The 23,865-nt window shown below is 44.6% G+C and overlaps 1 protein-coding gene across 1 annotated transcript; it reads right to left on the bottom strand.

Annotated features, from left to right (window-relative positions):
• Positions 1-6,983: 6,983 nt before the first annotated feature.
• On the bottom strand, positions 6,984-15,590 carry LOC119144679 (leukocyte elastase inhibitor-like). Its single transcript, XM_037380311.1, has 8 exons — positions 15,580-15,590; positions 13,910-14,087; positions 12,158-12,271; positions 11,676-11,807; positions 10,682-10,799; positions 9,131-9,273; positions 7,513-7,683; positions 6,984-7,388 (listed from the first exon to the last, which is right to left on the bottom strand). The coding sequence occupies exons 2-8, from the start codon at positions 14,078-14,080 to the stop codon at positions 6,984-6,986; spliced, it is 1,254 nt and encodes a 417-aa protein (XP_037236208.1). The 5' UTR covers positions 14,081-14,087; positions 15,580-15,590.
• Positions 15,591-23,865: the final 8,275 nt, after the last annotated feature.

The raw sequence follows: 23,865 nt of genomic DNA, 5'->3' as shown, positions 1-23,865 counted from the left end.
TCTAAAAATTTTTGTGTTTGTATATTGTGTAAAACATGGAGCATGCTGTATGAAAACAACCAACAGAGAGACCAACAAATGGGATTGCCAAGACAGAGCCAAATATCAATGCGGAAAGGCCTTTCTCTACCTCCTGAATTTGAGGTGGCAAGTTCATACCTGTCCCAGCACTGTAAGATAACTGCCTTGCCATTTACCTCCTTTTACCTTTTAAAGGGAATTAACAAATTCCCTCCTGATGTTGAGTGAGCTTGTTCACTCAAGCAAAGAATTTAGCTGCATGTATCCTACATCCTCGGACTGCCACATCCATGAAACGTGGAAGTTGGCCCTGTAGGCAGAAACACTGCAGCCTGCCCTTGTGCATCACTGCAACACACTTTGCTCCCCTCCAGCTTCTGGTTTTGGTACTGTCACTACCTTGAGGACACCTGACAGCTTCTTTGCTGATGGAGGGTGATGTCCTGCCCTGCCTTAAATCAAAACCAACCACTGTGTAGCTTGGCTACCTGCCCAGTTTGTAGCTAAAGAAAGCACATGCCTGGGGAAACCAGAGGCTGACAGACAGAGTGCCAGAAGAGTGGCTTTTCAAGTGTCTCAGCAAAGTGGGAGACACGATCCAGTCTCTCCTGGTTTTCCCTCTCCAGAACAAGTAATGAATAAAGGAAATGTATCTTTTTCCCCTCCCAGAGAAGAGGCACCCCGTTGCTGCTGCTGCATCTCATTAGCTTGCTCTGCTAAATCATCTCAAAGATGTGCCAAGCATCTGCAGACAGCAGACAGTAACAGCAAGAGGGAAACAGAAGCAAATCAGAAAATAAAAGTCTGACACGCAGCATTCAGAGAGGCACCTTTCCCTCCCCCTGAAGTACTTATGTGCATCTGATAACCTCTGTCTCGTGGGGGGCCCTGACAGTCCTGCAGCAGATGATAGAGCTGGGCCCGTAATGTCAACATGTTATTTCTTCCGTAACCCAGGTCATCCTGGAGAATTGCAATGATCCAGACTGTGCCCCAGCAGCTTCCGTGCCTAAGAGCTGTGCCTAGCTGGAGCTGCCTCAGCTTGGGCACTTTGTCTCAGGGATCTCAGCATGTTTTCCTTCTTGTGTCAGCAAGAGCCAGAGGGTGGAGGGAGAACACACGCTGGCCTTCACCAGCACATCCCAACCTGAGTTCTGAGCATCTCCCAGGTTGTGGGTCAGGAGGTGGCAGGCCTAACCACATGCTACAGGACCTGGTTCATGGGGCAGGAGGAGTCCCAGTTACACAGCTTTAGGATGCTCCCATATGGTGAGAATTTTAGGGAATAGGCTTTTTCCATTGTCCTCATGCAGGAAAAGGGCAAGAGGACATAAAGTAAAGGCACCACCAGCCCCACTTAGGAGACTTCAGTATGGTGAGCACTGCTGGTCATGTGCAGGGAACAGCACTGAGCCGGAGCAACTCCTTTATTCAGAATGCTGCCCCTTGCTCCGTCAAGGCTGACCATGGATTTTTGCCATGACACCAGAGTTAGACACTGCGATGGGAGCACTTTCAGATTAAGTGTTCAGCTCTGTATATCTGCTGCTGTATTCCAGCTATGGATGTGGTTTCCTAACCCCTAGGTCTAGCCCACATGTTCCAACAGAACCATGTGGGGAGCTTGAAACATTGATGGTTCTGGCTTGAAATGCGTGAGGAGCTCATGAGGCTTTTTGTTGAGCTCCACGGTCATCATCAGTCTGCACCTCTGGATGGCTTGCACAAAACAACAAGCAAAAAAGGCAACAAGGTGGAGTTGCTCCTGTGTAGGGGCACAGGAGATACACCAAAGGCCCCTGGATATGTCTTCCAGGATCCTTCATATTCATCATCATTTATGAACAAGAAAATGGGTACCACGCTGCCAAAGCACTTACTCATCTTTTGACCTCAGATGCTGATCTGCTTCACAAGCAGCATTCAGCTTCTTCACAGTGTTTCCCCCTGGTGTCTTGGGGCTGGTTGTGGGCTGAGCACTGCATTTATTTCAGACCAACAGGCACCGTGCTCGGCACTGCTCTGGGCAGAATACTGTATTTCTCACAGAAGACCAGCAGCTGACTCCCTTCAGCAAAATGCAGCTAAGCCCCCATATAGATAACACATGATGGGTGCATTAATATAATCTGAAAATATGATCTAGGTGACTTCCTAGGTTTCATAATTGAAACTCTGGATTGAGAAAGCCTTTCCCCTCAGTGGTTGCCCTTCTACCATTTAGTAAAAGAATTTCTCACCTGGCAGGCTGAGGGCTGTGGAAAAGGCAGGACTGGTCGTCACTGGCCTGTGTTTGGGACTGGTTTGTGCTGACAGATTGCAGGGAGAGAAGTGACATACAGCAAAGCAGGCTGTGGTGGCAGTCTTTTGGAAAAGGGGTTGTCAAGGGTTTGAGCAGAGGCAGAGCTGTGGCTGGTGCTGCAAGGCTGCAGGCTGCAATGAGTGCTGTGCCAAAAGCTAGCTGCCTCACGAGCTGTTGCACAAGAAAAGAAGAAACCCATCAGGATATGCAATAGAGGTCCTTCAGCAGTGTTTTTGCAGTGTGTTTAAAACTGCCAGTAAATGTACGGAAAAGCTGGACCCTGTCTCCAAACTGTAGCAGTCAAGTGAGGGAGTAATGCAAAACAATCCGAGAGCTGTGTAGGTGGCAATGCTCTTACACAAAAGCCGTGACACACCATCTCCTAAGTAAGAACATAGACCTTCGTGCCTGAGGATTCAGATGGGAAAGCTGCACAGCAGCACCCTCTGAAGAGCTGAAAGGAAACTCACAACTGAAGTACTTTATTCACTATTTTCTTTTCCAGGTAGGTATTAATCAAGTGAGGGAAAATTCATGCTATCAGAAAGATATAGACTGAAATACTTCTATATCATTATTGTTAGGGTAGTTGCCCACATACATATGTTTTTTTCTGTGTTACTGGATTAAAACAAGAATATCCTGGGAGCAGAGACTGGAAACCAGAATACATCTACAATACAGTTATTGAACTGCAAAATTATCAGTCCTTGTGTTTTCGTCTTGTGTCATTAAGCTGCATTCATTAGCCTAAGGGCTTCAAAAGGAAGGTGGGCATTTTTCCCACCCAGCCTGTGCTAAAACTTAGTGCCTGATAGTGCTTGGTGCATTCTCCTGGGAGACACGTGTTTGAATTACAGTGAGGGTGTGGGATACACTGAAGAGTCCTGAGGCACTTCACAAAATCACGGAATGGTCAGTGTTGGAAGGGACCTCTAGAGATCATATAGTCCAGCCCCCTGCTAAAGCAGGTTCACCCAGAGCAGGTTGCACAAAATCCCATCCAGGATTCTAGAGCAGGAGACCCCACAGGCTCTCTGGGCAGCCTGTCCCAGGGCTCCGGCACCCTCAAGGTGCAGAAGTTTTCCCTCCCGTTCAGACGGAGCTCCCTGTGTTGCCGCTTGTGCGGAGCTCCCTGTGTTGCCGCTTGTGCCCGTTGCCCCTTGCCCTGTGGCTGGGCACCACTGAAAGGAGCCCGGCCCCGGCCTCTGGGCACTCGCCCTTGAGGTATTTGCAGACCTTGATAAGGTCCCCTCTCAGGCTTCTCTTCTCCAGGCTGAACAGGCCCAGCTCTCCCAGCCTTTCCTCACCAGGGAGGTGCTCCAGCCCCCTCACCATCGCCATGGCCCTCCGCTGGCCCCTCCCCAGCAGTTCCCAGTCTCCCCTGAACTGGGGAGCCCAGCACTGGACCCAGCACTCCAGGTGCGGCCTCAGCAGGGCCGAGCAGAGGGGCAGGATCACCTCCCTCGACCTGCTGGCCACGCTCCTCCTCACGCACCCCAGGGTCCCGTGGGCCTTCTTGGCCACCAGGGCACACTGCTGGCCCACGGGCAACTGGCTGCCCACCAGCACTGCCAGGTCCTTCCCCGCAGAGCTGCCTCCCAGCCCTCAGCCCCAGCCCGTGCTGGTGCGCGGGGCTGTCCCTCGCCAGGGCAGGACCCTGCACGGGCCTTTGCTGAACCCCATGAGGTCCCTCTCTGCCAGCTCTCCGGCCTGCCCAGGCCTCGCTGAATGGCAGCGCAGCCTTCGGGTGGATCAGCCGCTCCTCCCAGCTCTGTATCGTCAGCGACTTGCTGAGGGCGCTTCTGCCCCTTCGTCCAGGTCACTGATGAGTCAGTTGGACAGGACCGGACCCAGCAGTGACCCCTGCGGAACACTGCGAGCTGCAGGCCTCCAGCCAGGCTCTGTGCTTGGCCAGCAGCTTGGAGAAGAAAGCTGAAACACTTTGCAAGCTGAATGCACCATGCCAGACTTCAGAGGAGCAGCAGATTTGTGTAAATTTCTACTGCCACCACTTGTCTTGCATGGAGAGGAAACCACATGCAAATTTAGTTCAGACTGAACACAAACATTAGAAGTGATACTATGAAAGTGAAACTTGCAACAGTGATCATGTATTTAAAGCCAGTCTCAAGTCATAAGCACTGAACTTCAACTTATAGCTTAAAAGCTATATATTTTGCCAATAACCATTACTGTAATCACAGCTGAGTTTCTCCCACTTCCAGTTCCAGATGAGAGTAGGAAAACAAGACAACTCCTACACAGTTCAATAAGTATAACAAGGGACATTAAAGTCAGGGGAAACTGAGATTTTAAAATGTATATGTATGTTTTGGGTCTAAGACACAACACCTAATAACTCCTCCAGTTTTTACCGACTCAGATATTTTATGATACGGGATACAACGTGGTTACTATAAACTAGTTTGAGCTGCTGCAAATCAATAACTGATCTGAGCTCAGTGGAGTTAGCCAAATCCAGCTAACTGACGTGCAAGACAGAACTATAGAATGGGGTTTGGGTTGGAAGGGACCTTTAAATAACACCTAGTCCAACCCCGGGGGCTCAGGCCAGAGCAGTAAACACATCCGAACCTTGCCATTTGCAAAGGGGGTGCCTGCTGCCTTGGCAAGCTGCAAGGTATGGGAGGAAGGAGGCATTGTACCTTGTTTGCAAGGGTGGGATTAGTGGAGAGAGGCACTGCCTTCGGTAGAGTTTGAGCCAAATGTTAAAAAAATGTGAAAAAACCTGTTGCACAGACATTTGGTCTTTTCCTTCATGACATTAGTCTCCTTTTCATAGTTCATGAGACTGTGGCAGTAGTAAAACTGCTGCTGTTGTGCACACCAGAAACAGCCCAGATACATCTCCTATGCCACACAGGGATCACCACATGCCTCCACAGCTCCCATGCTCTGGCAGCACAGGAACGGCCCGGCTTAGCTGGTGCTAAACTGAGACTTGTACTGCAAACCCCCTCCTCTGTTTCTTTCACTTTCAGAACTAAGCTCCTGAATTCTTCACTGATAGCAAGCGCAGATCCATCCCCCTGCTAAACCACAGTGTAGTTGGAAACTCCTGATTTAGCTCAAGGGTGCTGAAAAATATGCTGGGGGTTGGGGACTGTGTACTCATTTCTGAGAAAAGACAGGAATAAAGGGAAGTTCTTTTTCCCCTGTGGCATTTGGCACTTCATCACAGGAATCCCTGTCTCTGCATTTTCAGAAACGTTGATTTTTGAGGTTGCAGCACTCAGAACTTCCCTGGGGAATGTTGACACTGTATGATGACAGCTTTAGGTAACAAAAACATCATCTAATAGGCAAACTGGGCTGCCAGCCTCCAGAAGGAAAACTTGGACACAGCCTGGAGAACTGCTGCTGCAGCCATACTGCACCTTCACATTAGACAGTCAAGAGTAGTTTGTTTATTTGACTTTTATTGCCCTGCTCCTGCCTGTTCTTGTTCAGTTATCACTCACTCTTATTTCCTAGACTTTCTTGTCCAAAGGGCCCCAGGTAACTTATGGTGCATAAGCTGTGGTGATCATGAATGAGGGTGCTTTATACCCAATTATATGGCAAAAAGCTAATGCATATTTTCCTTTTCATGGGTCATAAAACAGGTTGCAAACATTAATTTGTTGAATCTCATGCAGAATCCCTCTGAGGAAGACGTTGCTTATATTAAACCGGCAAATTAGCAGTCATCTCTTCCTATCGGTCAGCGGCAAGTTTTATTTTTCCCCCACAGACTAAAAACTTTCCCAGGTTATGTTTAACTGTGATTTCCACTGCCCTTTACAAAACCTTTCTTCATTTCTTAGAGCATGGAGAGAGCCCTGTCTTCCAGATCTGCATCTCAGATTGTTAAAATTCACCAGACAACAGCATGTGAGAAAGTAAACACATTTCTTGGAACTTCATGGCTACCATTTTCCACATCAGTAATTTCAATGGGGTGCTTTAACCATTTTTCTCCTATTCTTTGAGAATCAAATAAGTTGATCTATCCCCATATAAGAGGCAGCCTTCTTTACTGTGTATATAATTAACCATCTTTAGAAATGTTTGGGTTTGTATCTTGTTCCTGCAGACACTGTGCATGCGAGATTCTCTTCAGAGTGATTTGAGAACTTAGGGGGCGCATATGGGAGGTTGCCCAGGGAGGTGGTGGAGTCTCCATCCTTAGAGATAACCAAAAACCATGTGGACGTGGTCCTGAGTAACTGGCTGTAGATGGTCCTCTTTGAGCAGGGGAGGGTGGAACAGAAGACCTCCAGAGAGGTCCCTTCTAACCTCAACTCCATCGTCACCATCATTAATATGCAGGAATGCATATGGATGCAGGAATACAGGAACATATGTGGGCTTTGAGAAAATAAAATGTTACTTGTATGCAGCGAGGTTAAGGCAAAATTTACTCCTATTCTGGATTCAGATCAATATTTGCAAATCAAAGAGCCTAGTGGCAGAGCATCCACTTGATGGGTTCTAAGCTAAACTGGTCGCAGTGATTACTTTGAAATACAAACTAGCTGTCAAAGGATTAAGAATGCATTGGGGAAAAATACAATTTCTGATTTTCATCCAGGTGTTTCTCACAATGTTAGAAAACATCCCTTTTTTAAAAATTTTTTGTTTAATTTTTAAGATTTTAAGGTGAGCAGAGTTTGCCAAAGAAAAGAATGGTATTAGTGGGATTGTGTCTAATAAAGAATAAGAAAGGGTGATCAGCCATAAACACCTCTGTGAGAGGAAGGGACCTCCTCACAATGACAGCTCCTGTACCAGCTGCTGCTGTGGTGCCTTCCTCATTGACTTCCACATACGTCTTATGGACAACGTTTGACAGCACCAGGGATTTTGCAAACGACATTGCAGAAAGATCAGCTTTTGATTCAGTGAAGATGTCAGTCATCCCCATCTCTTGTAATACCTCATTGAGGTTAAAGGTGCCTTCAAGCTTGAATCGGGGGAGGTATACCTCCACTGTTGTCTCAAACATGTGCTCGGAAGCCGTCCACAGCATTAAATTTTCATAGGTCATTGTGCTTTCAATCTAGAAGATGGGGGGGGAAAAGAGCTTTAAAATAGGTAGGCAGCTTTGAAAAGTTTAGATCTCTACCCAGCCTTAATTCAGACAACCAGCTTTCAGCCATAGTCCCTGGTATATACTGCCTTACCTGCTTCAGCCCACTGGTAGATCCATCAGCCATGTCACCTGGCAGCAGGATGATCATGCTCAGTGACTTCTGAGCATAAGGGAGCTCAAGGACCTGAGCACCCATCTCCTCAATGTAGCCAAATTTAAATGTGCCTTTCTGATACATCATCTGCACACTTTTTTTCTCATTCTATTTAAAAGAAAATTATACGGTCACTTAAGCAATACAGTTCTTAATGTTTAGACTTATTATAGGTGTAATATCAGTAGTCACGGCACGGTTTCAGCAGTAACTGTTGTGAAGCTAGACATTTTTCTTTATTTTGTTGCATCTACAGCGACAGTGACTGACAAAACATCAGCTTTGCCATGCATTAAAAAGGGTGATAATTCTTGGGGGGGGGGGGGGGGGGGAACCAAACCCAATAAATACTTTCCCTGTAGTCGATCAGATAGTGAAACTGCTTAATAGTATTGCACTTCCAAACAGACTGATGCTAGTTTGATTTGCAGGTCCTAACTTAGACTGGGATAAAGAAATAGCACTGCAAGAATCAAGCTGTCATTTATCAGACTAATTTTTTAGACAGGAAGCAATAAATAGGTTAAGAGCAAAATCATAGCCTTTCTTAGGCATCCAGTTCTAGGTCTTGTTGTCTTGCCTTTTTTGTGATGGCATTGTCTGGAAGCCTTATGAAGGCTCAAGTCTCCTTTTACAGTTAGCTAACATTGATATATGAGGAACACTCACAAGAGACTTTTTCTCATACAAAGCACTGCTACTTAAGGTCAGACCTAAATCTGCTGCAGGTTTTTTTTGTTATGGATGAGAACTGATAGATTATTAAAACAACATACGGAAAGAAGACAAAACTGAATTAAATGAAAATAAATGGGTTTTATTGTCTTTTTTGATAATATCTCTTAGACTTAAAGGGCACACACAATACTTGGAGGAATGTGCTTGTTAAACCACTGATTTTGCAACCACACTGACAATACCTTAGCTAAACAATGAAAGCTTAGGTGATATCCCTATAGCAGCTAAAAGGGCTAAAAAATAAAAATATATTTAAAATAAACTTTCAAACGTTGCAGACACTAGAAAAAAATGAAAATATCCTATAAGAATGTCTCCTTTTTCAAATTGCAACTATATTTTTGTAGTTTGTTACTATCTGGCCTAGTTTGTTTGGTCTGTTTTAATCTCTCATATGAGTAGCTAATATTAAAATGTATGAAATGTATAAACACCAGGATGACCCCTTGGAGTCTACATGAAATGGGATGTTCAGATTTGCTTCTGACACAACTACCTGTAATGACCACTATGTTCAAAAGTGCAAATCAGGACTAGCACTTTTGTTTTGCCTTGCCAGGCACTACTCTGAGTTGTTAGAACTTCTGACTCTTGCATATTTTTTCAGTAAAGATTACACTTTCCTATTTTTTTTTTATTTTTTTTTTAGCCTTCTGCCATCTCTACTCAACAGAAGAGGCAGCTTAAGCTCCCAGCACACCCACAACTTGCTCACAGGGCAGCTGAGCCCTGGACATTGTGCTTCTATGTTATGTTTGCTGCAATGCTCACAGTATCTAGGGTAAATAATGTTAAGGTTCACAGGATGCAGGTGTACCTGATTCAGTTTAAAATCTTTCTGTACTGTTTTTTGTTCCTCAAACTTGTATTCCCAGGATGCTTTGAAGAAGATTGCATTCACTAGCACCAGCAATGCATGTGCATCGATCACACCAGGAGCAAAGAGTTCCTTGATTTTACCTAAAGGAAATTTTGGAATACACAAGTATTTGTTAGTTGTCATTAAGACTCTGGACTGAGATTCAATTAGTTGTCTGTGGACTTAGTTTTGGAGAAATTTAGAAATCTAGTTCTTGGCTTATTCAAAGGACGGGGACAATATATGGAAATAAATGGTAGATTACTCTGCACTGTTACCACCCATGGAGCACAGGAGAGAGTGGGAGTCACCAAATTAGCCAGCTGTAGCTGTCAGGTGACATTAACCATGGGGAAGGAGGTAGCACCATGAGTCACATATTTTGATTTATATGAGGGCATCTTTCCCTTTGCACCAAGCGCAGCAGTTAACCAGCTGTGGAGCTTTTGACTGTTTACACAGAAGCTGAAGTAGAGTTAGCAGGTCCACAGTCTTCATATGAGCACCCAGAGCAACAATGGCCCCTAACACTGCACAAGGTGGCTCTTGAACCTTCAGCCCTCTTACTGGGAGCCAGCTGGGTTTAACAGCTCTTTCCCACACCAGTCACAGGCTGCTCTGCCAGTAGAAGGACAGGTTTGATCAGGGGATGAGCAAATGAGAAATTACAGAAGCCTTCAGATCCATTTGCCTGTCCCCCAGTAATTTCTGGTTTCTGTTCAGCCAGAAGATTTAGAAACTTCATCCTGTTGCTACTGTGGTTCTGGCAAAACTAAAGGAAAATGGCACCTATCATGTTTGGTCTAATCAGCAAGAGCCGATGGCCCCTGCTAGCCTGTCAAAGGTAAGAGCTGGTTGATTGTCGCTTGTGATAGTGACTCTCACTGGTGGTCACATCTCTTGTCTTCGTGGGCATTGCTCTACATATAACCAGGTCCTCAGTCATCCTTCTCCCTGCCTCCACCAGGCTGTTCCCAGTCTCACCATGAAGCTCACAGCTTCCACCCCCTGCTGTTCTGTATATGCATTTGGGGCTGTTTGCAGAAGCAATTTGTCTGGTGAAGTCTTATAGGTATTATTGCAATTATGCCAGGCATAAGGGTGTGAATACAAAAGTATTTGACAACAAACACACCTTTAATTCAGAAATAATTTAGCTGGTAACGGACTCTAATATTTCAAGGCTGAATGGGAAGAAAAACTGTCTTCAAACAGCATAAGACTGAACACCCAGAAACGTGAACAAGTCTTTACTTTTCATACGGAGGAATTTCTGTTGTTGAAGCAGTGTAAGAAAGACGTGATGGTGTTGCAGCACAATCAAACTAGTAGACTGCAACAAGGCTTTACCGTTGGTCAGATTCTGTCTGTGCTGTATCTCCTTCCTCCAGAGGTCAGACTTGTTGCAGTCCACTAGTTTGATTGTGCTGCAACAATTGGTGCCCCGTGTGAGGCTGAGTTGGACTCAGACTACCTGACAGCATGGCTGTGGTTTTTGCTTTGTTTTACCTTGTGTCTCACTTTCAACCCAAGCATTAATTTTTATTCTGGCAGCATCCACAGCACCATGAAAGTCCACTGTTTGCAGCATTGCTCCATACAGTTCCTTAGTGCACATTAGAAATTTCTGTAAAGCAAAACAAAGATTATGAATTGGTCAAATCCTTTAAAATTCACTTTTGAAAGAAAGCAATGATTCAGAACTATTTTAGAAATGGTGAAGGACTTGTTGACTTCATAAAGCAAAATTTAATTTTCATTTCATAGCTGTTTCATACATAATGTATGAAATTTCATTTTGTAGATGTTTCAGCAACTATCTGAAGTTTGTTCAGAGAATTTTTGAAGAAGATTATTCTATTGCATAGGCAAAAAAAAAGTAAATAAGTAAAAAGAAAGCCAGAAAAAGTCTTCCCATGGAGAACTGCATGCCTGAGGTCCAGATAAAAATAAAAAATTAGAGAAGATGCAAGGTGTGTTGTTCATTGCTTAAGGATCACTCAACAGCAATCACTGATAGAAAAGCAAAGATGTGACTAGCAAGTTATCCATACTAGGTAGTTTAGATAACACTTTGTCATTCAGTAAGAAAGGAGTAAGAAGTTCAGTGCAGCAGCCCTATGCATGACACTGTGTAACATCTCAGGTGCTCAGCCCTCTCCAAGCTTACTGCTGCCCCAGCTGTGCCACCTGCAAGCCCAGGAGCGAGTAGCTGACAGCTTGAATAACCATTTTTTGGCTGTAGTCGTGCCTCTAGCTAAGTGCAGACATATGCCAAACCCAAACAGACTCTTGCTTCGTCTTTGCTCTACAGCCATTGATATCCACAGTGTGTTTTGTTTTAAACAAAAGAACTGAAAGCTGACACTCTTGCCTCTTTCCCACAAGCCCCAAGAAGCACATCAAGTATTCCAAAATAAACGTGAGGGGGACAACAGTGAGGCTCACAGTGACAGGGAAGCTTGAGGTCAGGGCCACAGCTGTCAGCAGACAGGTAACTTACGTGCTGGAGTTCAAATCCTTGTTGTATAAAGAGATTGTTGGCCAGGGTTAAAACATATCTTTCACCAAGGTTTTGTAGTTGTAAACGCAGTGCCTGGAATGCTTTATGGTCAAGGTCCCCATCCTTGTTACACTGGGAATATTACAAACACAACAATTATAACGATTCCCCCACATAGCTTCGGTTGTTAATTTGCATCCTAATTAGATTACACTCTAGGGCTAACTCCTGCTGTATTGATTTTTAAATCCAGCTAGTCTAAGCTTTGTAGCCTGATCCTCCTTCAGATGAGATCACTGAAGGCTTTGGTATTGACTTCATGGAAGACTTGGCCCTTAGTAAAATACATCAGGCATTTCCCAGCAGTGAGGCAGGCTGCCTGTGACCGTGACTCCCTGCGGTGGCAGGCTCCAGGGCTTTACACCCAGTGACCTGCCGTGGAGTCAGGATGGGGCTGTGGTGCTCCCCACACCAGGACACACCTGGGGGAGGGAAGACTGTCCCTCCTGGCTTCGCTCTGGCTCCATCTCTGGGGCTGCGCTCTCAAGATCAGACCCAAGGCTCATTCTTCCTGCAGCTTTCCTGACATGGAGCACCTGCAGTCGGAGATGACAAATTAGGGCAATTGTAACTGGAACGTTTTCCTTATTTAAAAGATTTGTTATGCTATCCTGGATAAATGGTGTAGATTTATGAAAGATATTTTCTCAGCTTCAGTCAGTCTGAAATGACAGACTTGAAATTGTTCATTATTCGTGTTCAAATTCACATTTCTGTGTTAGCAAACCAAAAAGAACTTGCACTTAATCCCTCAAAATGGTACTCTCCACTACCTCAAAATATTTACATTTTATTTATATTTTTACTGCTACAGTTACCTTAAATTTCAAAATAAAAAGCTGTCTCAGGCAAAGACAGAAAAATAGCTTGCTTTAAAAACATCAAAACCAGCTTTTTGCAATCATTTTTAATCTTTGCATCAGCTTAGGAAATATATTAAAACCACAGTGCTCTTAATGGAAACCAGTCCTTGTTTCTAATGTACAAATATTTAACTGAAAAATTTCCAGCTTCTTCTCCATTATAATAATGTTGCGTCATACATAGACTTAATTTTTTTTTTAATTGAGGATACTGGATCTTCATTGCTTTCCTAAAAATAAGCAAGAATCCCTGAGCATTTTGTTAATGTGGCAAGGTTATGGTACCCAGGGGGCTGTCGGGGTGGCCTCTGTGCAAAGAGGTTGGGGGCTGCCCCCATGTCAAAGAGAACTGGTTACAGCCAGCTCTAAAATAAGTCAAGTCTGTTTTGTCACGACAGTGATCGGTGAGTGATGTCCCAGTCCTTATCTCAGCCCACAAGCTTTTTCCGTCTTATTTTCTCTCTCTCTCCTTGTTGAAGAGGGGGAGTGACAGAGTGGCTGCGTGAGCTCCTGACAAGCCAAGGCCAACCTACCATGCCCTGGAAACCTCATGGGGAGGGTAAGTCCACCTTGGTTGTGGGTGACCCAGCAGTCAGACTGTGCACACAGCAGCGTTAGGATGCGATGGATGAAGACCTACTAGTACAAAGCCAGCTACTGACAAGAACCTCTGCCTCAGGATTCTTGGTCTTTTGCCACTCATGAGCACAAACAAGGAAGGAGAAGAAAGACTGCAGAAAGCAGAACTTATACTGCAGGGTGTAAAGGTGCAGTTATCAGAGGTGTGGCCTTCTTCACCTCCTCCCTGCCCACCTGGGTCCCTATGAGCTCTGCAGGTGAGAGACATTTTGACTCTTGAATGTCATAAGGGATAAGTGAGTTAATGCTTCCAGACATCCAGCTGCAAGCACTTCAGGTTTCTGCAACTCTCCCCGCTGCTACCCGGACTCACACTTTCAGGATTCTCACAGCAACCTTGAGAGGAACCATCTGCCCGTAATTTTGAACCGAAGTCTGGTATTCTGGCAACAGGCTGGGGGAAAGCCAGAGCGTCCCACTGTGGTGTATTGCCTCCTCTCATTCAGCTCTTGGTCCGTGCTCCTGAGTCTGTGTGGGGGCACACACACGAGCAGATAGCAAGGATCATAAAAGCACCAAGCACTACTGTGAAGGCAGCACCTGTGCTTCTATTTGTGCTTGTTTCTTATGAGACCCTTGTACACGTGTTGTGCTAGGATGCCTGGTTTTTCCATTAAGGGAACAGCAAGCAATGTGGAAGTGTCTTAGCATGTTTCCTTAATAATTACTTACCTTTTCTATCTGAGCAGCAGTGTTGTTTTTTGCACCTAGACAGACCAGGGCCAGCGCAACAGAGATGCTCATTGGAGAGAAGACTATGTTTGTGTCCTCTGCGTTTCTGTTGAGCTTATTGTAGAGGTCAAGGCAAAACTCAGTAACTGGTCTAGAAATGGAGTCCATCATGAAGTGGCTGCTGACTGGGAGTACAAAAGAAAGAAGAAATTTAATGCAGCTTGTTGCCTAGCTAGAACACACTGTGAAGCATCTGTCTGCCCTGAGATTGTCCCATAGCTGGTTTCTAAATTATAGATGTTTTCTAAATTCTGAGAGTTTGAAAACGCCAACCTTGCACACATCTGTCAGTTCACGCTATGTAGCAGGTGCAAGGACACAGTGTCTGGAAAAGGGACCCACACTCACAACATATGTGAATTCATCAGAAAGGACCACTTCTCTGTCTTATCCCATGATGTATCTTATTTTAGACCATGGTATTGAAATCAGCTGTGGATTAACACCTTCCTTCTCCAAACTAGTTTGATCTATACAGTTATATCAACTCTTTCCTCTCGTAACAACATAGGATTAGTAACAGAAACTTAGTGACAGAAACGATGCCTGCATATAAGCAGGTCTGGTAACCAGAGCTGTGGTATGAGGGTTTCAAGCAAAAGGTTCATAAAAATAATCACTATTAATGAAATGTTTTCATATATGAAAAAAGGTCATTAACAGCTATGGAGAGTGACATACATTCGGAAACATGAATAGTTTGAAATACGCTTTTTCACTCCTCATGATTTTTTCCAGGAGCCACAGATTCAGGCAGGATATACAATTAAAATTTCCAAACAAAACGATAGCTCAACAGCCCTGAAAAGAAGTCTGTAAATTCCTGCTCAATGATATGACAAGACCCGTATCACTCTTTTCTGTTGTACTAAAAATGTTACGGTCTGATACCTTTCCCATGTGTCATTTAAATTAAATCCACTTGGTTAAGAGCAAATTGAGACCAAGTTCCAGCTTGGTCCTTGCAAGCAGGGGTCTATCTGAAAAAAAGGGATTTAGAAACTCCTTTCCTGTCCCTTAAGAGAAGAATCGTAAAGCTGTTGTGTGGATACCAGTTGGATCACATGAGCTTTTCTAGAATCATTATACCCCAAAATACCTACATCACTTTCAGCATAAGATTGTATTTTCAGCAGCACACCCGAAAAAATGTGTGGAAAGCAAAGCATACATTCCTGACTGCTTGCAGACGGAGAGATGAGTAGCTGTGGCCTGTGTTCCAGAAAGATGCTTTGTTTTGGGGGAAATACACAGCCACAGTACAGAGAGAAGGGAGAGGAGGCCCCCGTGTCTCCTGCGGCACAGACCTGGCTGGCTTTGGCTTTCAGCCTGCACTGGGACAAGTGTGGGCCAGGTCCATAGCGAGCTGCCAGAGCTCCCCTCCACCGAAAACGGGTGAGTGCAGAGCTGGGCTGTTGTCCTCACTGCCTGCAGAAGGCCACGGCGCAGCAGGTGCTCCTCAGCCCTGTGCTGCCCAGCTGCTGCAGCCTGCAAGCTAAGTTATGTGAGGAACTCCAGCCTGGGCCACCAGAAGGCTAAGGATGTGAAGATGCTGGTGCAAAGCTGAACTTGAGGATCTTTCATCAGCAGGTGATGATGTACAGCCTGGCCTGGGCTGTTGGTGTCCAGCAGGCCCTTTGAGTGGGGTCTAGAGCATTCTTGGGAAGGGGCTACCTGGTGCTGGTGACCTCCATCCCCTTCCAGCCAGTGCTCTCCTGCCACCCTGCTCTCCTACTGAGGGAAGAGCTCCAAATGAGCCACAGTCCCCACCCTCACAGACAGCCCGCCCTTCACAGAGTTTTCTTCACTCAAAGAGCTACTCAAAATGTCTTGTGTTGTCCTCAAGATGCAGAGTGTGTGCTACCTCTCGCCCAGCCATGAGCTAGACATGAACTCTGCATGAGAAGCCAGAGCTCAAGCACCAGAAGTTACCAGGGCATTGGGAGTTGATGTGGCTCAGCAGAGAGGCAGCATTTGTCTGCACAAGCCACCTTAGCCCACAGCAAGTGCCGAGGCAATGGGAATGAACTCAGCCCACAAGAAAACAGACTCAGCCTAAGACAGATTGCTGCAAGTGGCTTGGAAGAGCTGGAAAGTCAAGTTGCTGAATATATGAAGGTGCCACGTGTGACAAAAGCAAATGCTTCTTGCCTTTTAACTAGCTTGAAAAGCTCAGCAATAATCAATGCTTCATCATGTTTCTGACATGAACCTGTGATGCTGAAAGAAAAAGTTCATATATGTTTGACACCGGGACATTTGTTTTACCCTGAAGTCCAGAAGTACGTCACATAAAAACCCACTAGAAATGGGCAAAAGAGAGGAGAAACACCCAAAAGGTTCTCTCAACAAACAAATTAAAGATGGATTATACCTCATTAGTTATGAAAACTGCTGTTTGTGTCTTTGTATGAAACATGGTTTTCATTTTCCTTTTAATAACACAATCATCTTACCACAAGAAAAAGACATTGCACTAAATAATCATTTCTCTTTTCTTCCACCTTTATTGCCTACTACCCAGAACCTTCTGAAAACAAAACTCAGCGCTTCTTTAACGCTGATGTTTGTATTGCTCTACTTCTACACATCTTGAAGGATCTGAAATGGAGCTGTAAAATTGTTCACAGCAAATGTAGGTCATGAGGCATATTGTAGGTGCGCCCAAACCTCATAACAAGTCAAGGAGAAAAAACAGAGTTAATAAACTTCCTCAGCAGGAAGGAGGCATCTCCACCCCACCCTGCAGGGAGAGGAGAGACTGCCAAGCCAAGTGGAGGGACAGCCCAGGAGCTGAGAACAGGTTTTAAAAGCAAGTACCTGGTGTACCAAGGTGGCGACTCCTTTAGAAAAAGCTGCAGGCTGTCCTCAGGCAGATGTCCAGCTGCAAACACTACAGCCAACTCCATGGTTTTGTGAGTGGGAACTACTTAGAGAGCTGCCCTGGAGACCGAAAGCAAGGGAGGGGAGGTGTGGGCTGGCGGAGGAACTTTCTTACTGCAGAATGAAAGGATTTAGTGAAGTTTGTTAATCTAAATTGGGGCAGGCATGAGTGTATGAATGATTCCACACCATAAAGCCACATGTCTAATCCATGTAATCATTCAGTCAGTGAGAGTTTTGGAGTTACTGCGAGGACAGTGGAGCCTGAAGAACACCTACATGGTGGACAACCAATGGTAACATTACTTTTAAAAATCTTGGATGGTAAGGAGAGAAGACGTAAGATCAAAAGAAGTATTACAGGAAGATCATAGCTGCTGCTCTACACCAGCTGAAGTACCTGCACTGAATATTAGCAACAGTGGGGAGACAGTAAGCAGGGTTGGGGCTTTACAGCTGATGAAGCGAAATGCTTTGCATGATGGTTCAATAGCTTTTAACATAGTCCATCAGATGGAAATTGCTGGAGCTGTTACATGTGAGCAAGAAGCTACCCAGGAGAATAGCTTCCTTCAAAAGAAAACACTATATTCCAGACACCTTGTAAAGATGATAAACTTATTCCATGGCTGTGTGAAAGGACAAACACTTCTTTTCTATAACTATTCATGATGTGTTCTCTCTTTACAATTTGTTTTCAGCTAAGGGTAGATGAAATCAAAACAAAAACTCTCAAAGAATAAAAAGCTGTGCTCAAAGCTATCATAATTAATAGGTGTATTAGATTATATTATGCAGTTAACAGGAGGAGACAGTAAATAAGGTGGGAAGTCTAAGAGAGCTGTAGCTTTGGTTTTGAGGTTATTCTGTATTTAATACAAGGTTACCAAGAAGGAACCTGTTTTCCCTGATGCCACGTGATAATTCCCATTGCATGTTTTACTTCTCCAGTCTGCCTCCCATTAAGGTGATTTAATACACACTCATGGTGATTTAATACACACTCATTTCTCATACACAAAGGAAGACAGAATTGTCATAAATTACATCTGTCTATCCTAGAAAAGGAGCACATGTGTTGTGGTTTAACCCCAGCTGGCAACTAAGTACCACGTATCTGCTCACTTACTCTCCCTCCCTGGTGGGATGGGGAGAAGAATCAGAAAAAAGGTAAACCCCATGGGTTGAGGTAAGAGCACTTTAATAATTGAAACAAAGTGAAATGTAATACTAATAACAATAGTAGTAGTAGTAGTAGTACTGAAAAGGGAGATAACAAAAAGTGAAAGAGAAAAACAGTGCAAGGAAAAAAAGCCCCACATGTGATGCACAATACAATTGCTCACCACCCACTGACCGACACCCAGCCAGTCCCCAAGCAGCAATCGCCAGGCCTTGGCCAACTCCCCCCGGTTTATATACTCAGCATGATGTTCTATGGTATGGAATATCCCTTTGGCTAGTTTGAGTCAGCTGTCCCGGCTGTCCCCCCTCCCAATTCCTTATGCCCCTCCAGCCTTCCCTCTGGCATAGCATGAGAAGCTGAAAAGTCTTTGACTTAGTATAAAGATCACTTAGCAACACCTGAAACCATCAGTGTGTTACCAACATTATTCCCATACCAAATCCAAAACACAGCATTGTACCAGTTACTGGGAAGAAAACTAACCCTATCCCAGCCAAAACCAGGACAACATGCCAGATAGTACTGTCTCCTCACATAAAAAATCTGATTAGTAGAAGTGACTTTCTTATTTTTCATGACCGTTCATACAGAAAGACGTTTCCAAGTGTTTCTGCACTGATTTGAGTGAAAGGGACAAATCGCACATGAAGAAAATGAAATTTCCCACAACACAGAAATTCTAATCATCCTTCAGTGACACAAAATATTTCCAAGGTAACACACGTTAAATTAAAAACCAATACCTTTCAGTACAAAGTAATTTTTCAAAGGAAATGTTAACCAAGTTCATTTTCCAAACAACTTAGGCTCTCAGGCTGCTACTTTGATGCCAGGAAGGGCTTTTTCTGACTGCTTTTATTATTTTGCCTTAGTACCTCCAGTATCTTTTCTACCTTTTTCTAGACCAATTATTCCTGCATAAATAGACATGGACGTACACTGGTCTGTCACGAGCTGTACTGTGGCAAGTTATTTGCTGTGCCTGTGTGTACTGCACAGGCTTCTCTGCAAGCTTCTAAACACCACTGCCAAACCCAGGAGCTAATATGTTGATAGCGAAGACTAGCATCCCCATTAACAAAACAAAATCTGAATACCACTCCACCCTTCCTATTTTATATAGTTGTTGTTTAAGAACATAAACAATCCCCCGGCAGCAGGGATCAGGGTACAGGGGAAACGCCTAAGCACCCAGTCAAAAAACTACATGCCTGCCCTCTTGCCTAGTGAACATGTCAAGGCTTTTTCTTGTGCCATGAAAACCTGAGTAAAGAAGGGAAATTAACTTTTATCTCCCATTCTGTGGGTGGGTTTGCTCAGGTCATCAGCACCATCACTTCATGTGAAGCCCATTTCTACCAGCGTGGGTAGAGGTGCTTGGAAAGAACCTGCCTTTCAGCCCTTCTGGAGATACAGGCAGAAAAGCAGGCACTTTCTGGTATAAGCCACTGAGCTGATCAGTCCTGTGACAATCAGAACTTTCAGGATGGGCAGAGAGATCCTGGGGATATTTCAGATTCCAAAGTCTGTGAAATTTAGGCAAGAATCTTTGGATTCACCATTTTGGACATGTGTTTCTAAATTCCCCATCTGCATCCCACTGAAGACCAGCTCCCTTTGGGTAAGCTCTTGAGCCAGCTGAATTTTAGCAGTGTGTTTTGCTGCCTGCCGCCTGTAAAGGTATCTCCCCCTCTATCCCACCTGTAAACATGTGGACTTCTTTGGATCTGAAAAAAAAAAAAAAATCACAAGTTATTTAAAAAAAAAGAAATAATTGCTTACCTTCTTGCCCGAAGAGGTTAAATGAAGAGCACAATAGCTGAGCTCTGGAGCATGTTCTTGTGAATACTGTATTATAAAAATCTCCCACTCCCTTGTGGGAAAGTTCAGCCTCTAACCAATTGTTGATGATAGCAGCATGTTGCAATTTAATGCAAATGCCATCAACGTGAAGTTTCCTGCAGAAGACTGGGAAACCTATATCTAGCAATATGCTAATAGTATTTCTCTCAAAGCTGCCCAACAAGTTTGGCAGGCAATATCTGCTGGCAACACCTCCTGCTTGCAATGCCAAGTCACCCTCAGCAGGAAAACTGGGCATTAACCCTGGAGATCCATGGCTGTACTGCTGTGTGTAGTCCCTCTCAAGTCTGATGGGGTCTGGTCTGGACACAGGGGTGTGCAGGGATCATGGTAGGGTTCAGAGAGTCCTCGTCTGGAGCTGAGCTTGCTTGCCAACATAGAGCAAATGAATGGGAGATGCAGGAGCTTTATGTTGCCTACAGCCATCTCTCTCTCTCAGGCAAGGAGTCAGCTTTATGTGTATGGAAGCAGCTTAATTAGAGAGGGGAAGAAGTATTTCCTTGAACTGTAACAAGAATCCCCAGCCAGGGGGTATTCTTTTAAATCATTGCAGTTAATAAAAGAAAGCTAGGAGTGGTTGATCATATAGGTTATGTCTCCAGCACAGAGTGAGATGGAGGTAAAGAGATGGGAAGCAAGGAGCTACACCAGCACAGTGTTTGATCTCCCCTAATCAGCACCCCCGAGCTCAGGTACAACACTGGGTTATGGAAATTGGACACAGGTCCAAATTAAGTCCTCTAAGGTTTTATGTGGCTTTGCAACTCTGACAATTTTCTCTTTCTTTCTCACCTCTTCTTTCTTCCTACAAAGCATAAAGCTGGCTCTGGATTCATAGGATATTTGAGGGATCAGACATGGTGAGGGGAGAAAGGAGGAAAGAGGAAGCGGGGCTCCCAGCACCACCTCACCCTTCCCACACTTCCCTCCTAGTGCTGGGCCACCCTCTCCCTCAGGCACAGCTCCCGCTGGCTCTGCTGTTCCTTGCTCCTCTGCCATGGTCTTACCCCAGTCTCACAGCCTCCGCTGCTCCAGCCAGAAAGAGGGATTTGTAAACAATGCAAGACACGATGAGAAAATGAGTGTTCCTGTTACCCCTATTCTTCTCCTTGCTTTTTCGCTTCCATTTGCCATTTACTTCTTTGTTTCTGTTTTTCCTTCCTGCACGTTAGTGTAGTGTTCCTTAGTCTTCCTCCTCAGTTCTTTGTCTCTTTATCTGGGTGGTTTGTTTTGGTTTTTTTATTTCTGCACATGGCCTTACCATGTATCTTTTTCTCTTGTGCTTTTATGAGTCCTAGCCTCTTTTTAGTGACAGTCTAAGTATTTTTTAGTACCTTTCAAGACTTTTCTTCTTCCAAACTCTGTGCTTTCTCCCTCCCTCCTATATTAATATTGTTCCTCCACTGATCTATTTTACTTGCTCTGCACATACAGTCCTTCAGAACTTCCCTGGCATCAGTTTAACTGCTTTGCCTCAGGAAATATCAAATGTATGTGTAAATTCTGTCTTTTCTAGGCCCTTAGGATAGTATATTCAGGGTTCAAAACTGTACTGCTTTTCCAGTAGGGCCAATTGGCTCTACGTAGCATTTTTCAAGTTTCAAAACCAAACTGCTCTTCCCCACAAACTACTTTTTTTACCACAAGACATTAAGATGTATTCCCTTCTCTTCTACAAAATGCTGGGAGCGGGCAGCGGGCAATGACTGTGCAGCTGAGCAGGTGATGAGATGACTAGACACATAACACTGCAGTTTGCAGCTGCCTGCAAAAGCCAGCCACAGCTTGCTTTTTTCCACCAGGGCTGTCACCCGTCACTGGATAGTAACGCTCTTTTGAAAGGTGGGGTGGAGCAGCTTGGTGATCTGAGCAAGTCCTCAGCTATGTTCACTTTCTCCATCGTAACCAACACCTTTCAGCACATAAGCATTCTATACACAAGCTCCCACACACTTTTTCCCATGTCCTCCCATGCAATTTCTTGCCCAAGGCTCAGAAGCCAGCATGGGTGGAACCAAACAATAGACGGTAACAGAGTTTCTCACACCAGCAGGAGCCTTACTGATATTTCTCCCTCACATGCTGCAAGACGCCTAGGTTTCGTACGAGGACTGGTAGAGAGAAGAGGCAGAAGTGAAACATGCACCTGAGATTTGCATGGGCAAGCTATTCTGTTTATAAATGACCAATAAATACATTTGCCTTCCATAAACTAAGACAGCTTCATATCTCTAACATCTGCTTGCCTTGCCTAGGCTGGGATACCTCGGTGTTAGTCAGGGGGTGGAGAAAGATGGGCCCCACCCTGAGGCGGTGTTTCTCTGCTTTCATGGGATAACCCTTCCTGGCAAAGCTATCACAAGGAACTCTCTGAGAAGACATGCTTACATGAATTTGCGTGGATGTGCTAAATGCTCTGATCAGCACTTAGAGTATGACCTCTGTTGAATGAAGTCTGGCTCCTGGACTGGAACGTTTTCAGAACCTGAAAAAGCTGAAAGTGATGTCTGAGCAGGCAGAAAAAAAGGGATGGGGCAATCTGCCAGAGGTTTTCATCAGTCTAGCAGACTAGCACAGATGTAGCAACAAGTGTGATATGGCCTGCTGAACAACTGGAACTACCTGACAAAGAGTCGGTGCCCAAACACAAACAAACTGTACAGACTATAGGCAACTAGTCCCTCTTGCCTATGTATGGACTGCCTATACAGCTGCTTAGTCGGTCATCAACCCCATGTGCACTGCCCTGACCCACCTCCTACAGAAAAACCAGCAGAAACCACAGTGATGACAGCTCTGGATAACTCTGACCCCAGCCTCTAAAACAGATCAGACAGTGGTGGGGTATATAAAACATTTCTCAGTCGTTCAGCTGTCACTGAGGTTATTGAGCTGGTAAACATCTTTGCAGGTGATTCCTTCTCAGACAGGATGGGCTGAAAATTGCTGTATTTTGCATTCTTCTGACTACTATGCACTATCAGGACACCTGATGTGTATCAGCAAAGACCCCCAGAGGTCTGCAGGGTCTCACTTCCCATTATTTTTGGTGGCAGTTAGTCCCCTCAGTACCTTCAAAGATATGGGCCAACGACTCCAGTTAACCCTGTGGTATTAAACTGCGCTAGAGCCTATTAAAGGTCCACAGAGGGAAGGAAACTGGTAAAACCACTGAATCGTTGTGACTAAAGGCTTCTTTGTGGGTTGGCAAGGTGAAGAATCAAAACGGAACCCCTGTCTCCAAATTCACAATAACCACCGTGCTGTTGCGTTTTAGGGGTTGCATGTTCTTATTTAGAAATCTCTTTCCAGTTTCTTTCAGACCTAAAGCACCAAGAGGAATTCTCAAGTAAAATGCTCATATTTTTTGAGGCTAAATAATTGAATTCTCTGTATATTGTGACCAGCTAGTAACACAGTCCTTATTGGGACCTATCATTATATGATCCAGAAGGACAATCCAGGCACTGATTTAGTTTTTTATTTTGACTTTGTGGCCTAAGTGAATCTGTTCATTCCCATTCCTATCATTTATTGGAGGTCAAGAGTGAACTCCGACACTGTCAGCGATCACACTAGAGTGAACACACAGGCTGACACTGGAGGTATGCAGACATTTGACACGGGTTTTATAGTGCTTTATTCTGAACAGTAATTAGGTAAACCAGTACTGAACATATGCAGCAGGCAGTCTTCAGATAGAAATGAAATCTGATTACCATGATTTCATATGGAATTTGGAGATGGGTAATTACAATGGCAATTTCACTCAAGTTAAAGTCTTTATTTCTTTCTCGTGCCTCAGACATCAAGTAGTTGAGTCTCCTTAGGGCTGAATCCAGAACTAGAAATGGCAGACAATCTGTGCATGAAAAGTGTGGCACTTCCATTATCAATACAACTGTTTGCTATCCTAGAATTGTGTAATGTTCCTTTTCTCAGGATATATACAACAGGGCTCTTC

This window comes from Falco rusticolus, chromosome 3 (assembly GCF_015220075.1).
Source record: "Falco rusticolus isolate bFalRus1 chromosome 3, bFalRus1.pri, whole genome shotgun sequence".
Taxonomy (NCBI): Eukaryota; Metazoa; Chordata; class Aves; order Falconiformes; family Falconidae; genus Falco; species Falco rusticolus.
The sequence above is the reverse complement of the archived record's forward strand: the minus strand, read 5'-3'. Positions and strand labels throughout refer to the sequence as shown.

What these genes read in the sequence shown, in the direction of transcription:
- LOC119144679 (XM_037380311.1), bottom strand. Translation starts at nt 14,080, where the DNA reads ATGATGGACTCCATTTCTAGACCAGTTACTGAGTTTTGCCTTGACCTC. An exon ending in CTGCTGCTCAGATAGAAAAG is followed by an intron (nt 12,272 to 13,909) that starts GTAAGTAATTAT and finishes CTCCGACTGCAG; the next exon opens with GTGCTCCATGTCAGGAAAGC. An exon ending in AAGGATTTGAACTCCAGCAC is followed by an intron (nt 10,800 to 11,675) that starts GTAAGTTACCTG and finishes TTTGCTTTACAG; the next exon opens with AAATTTCTAATGTGCACTAA.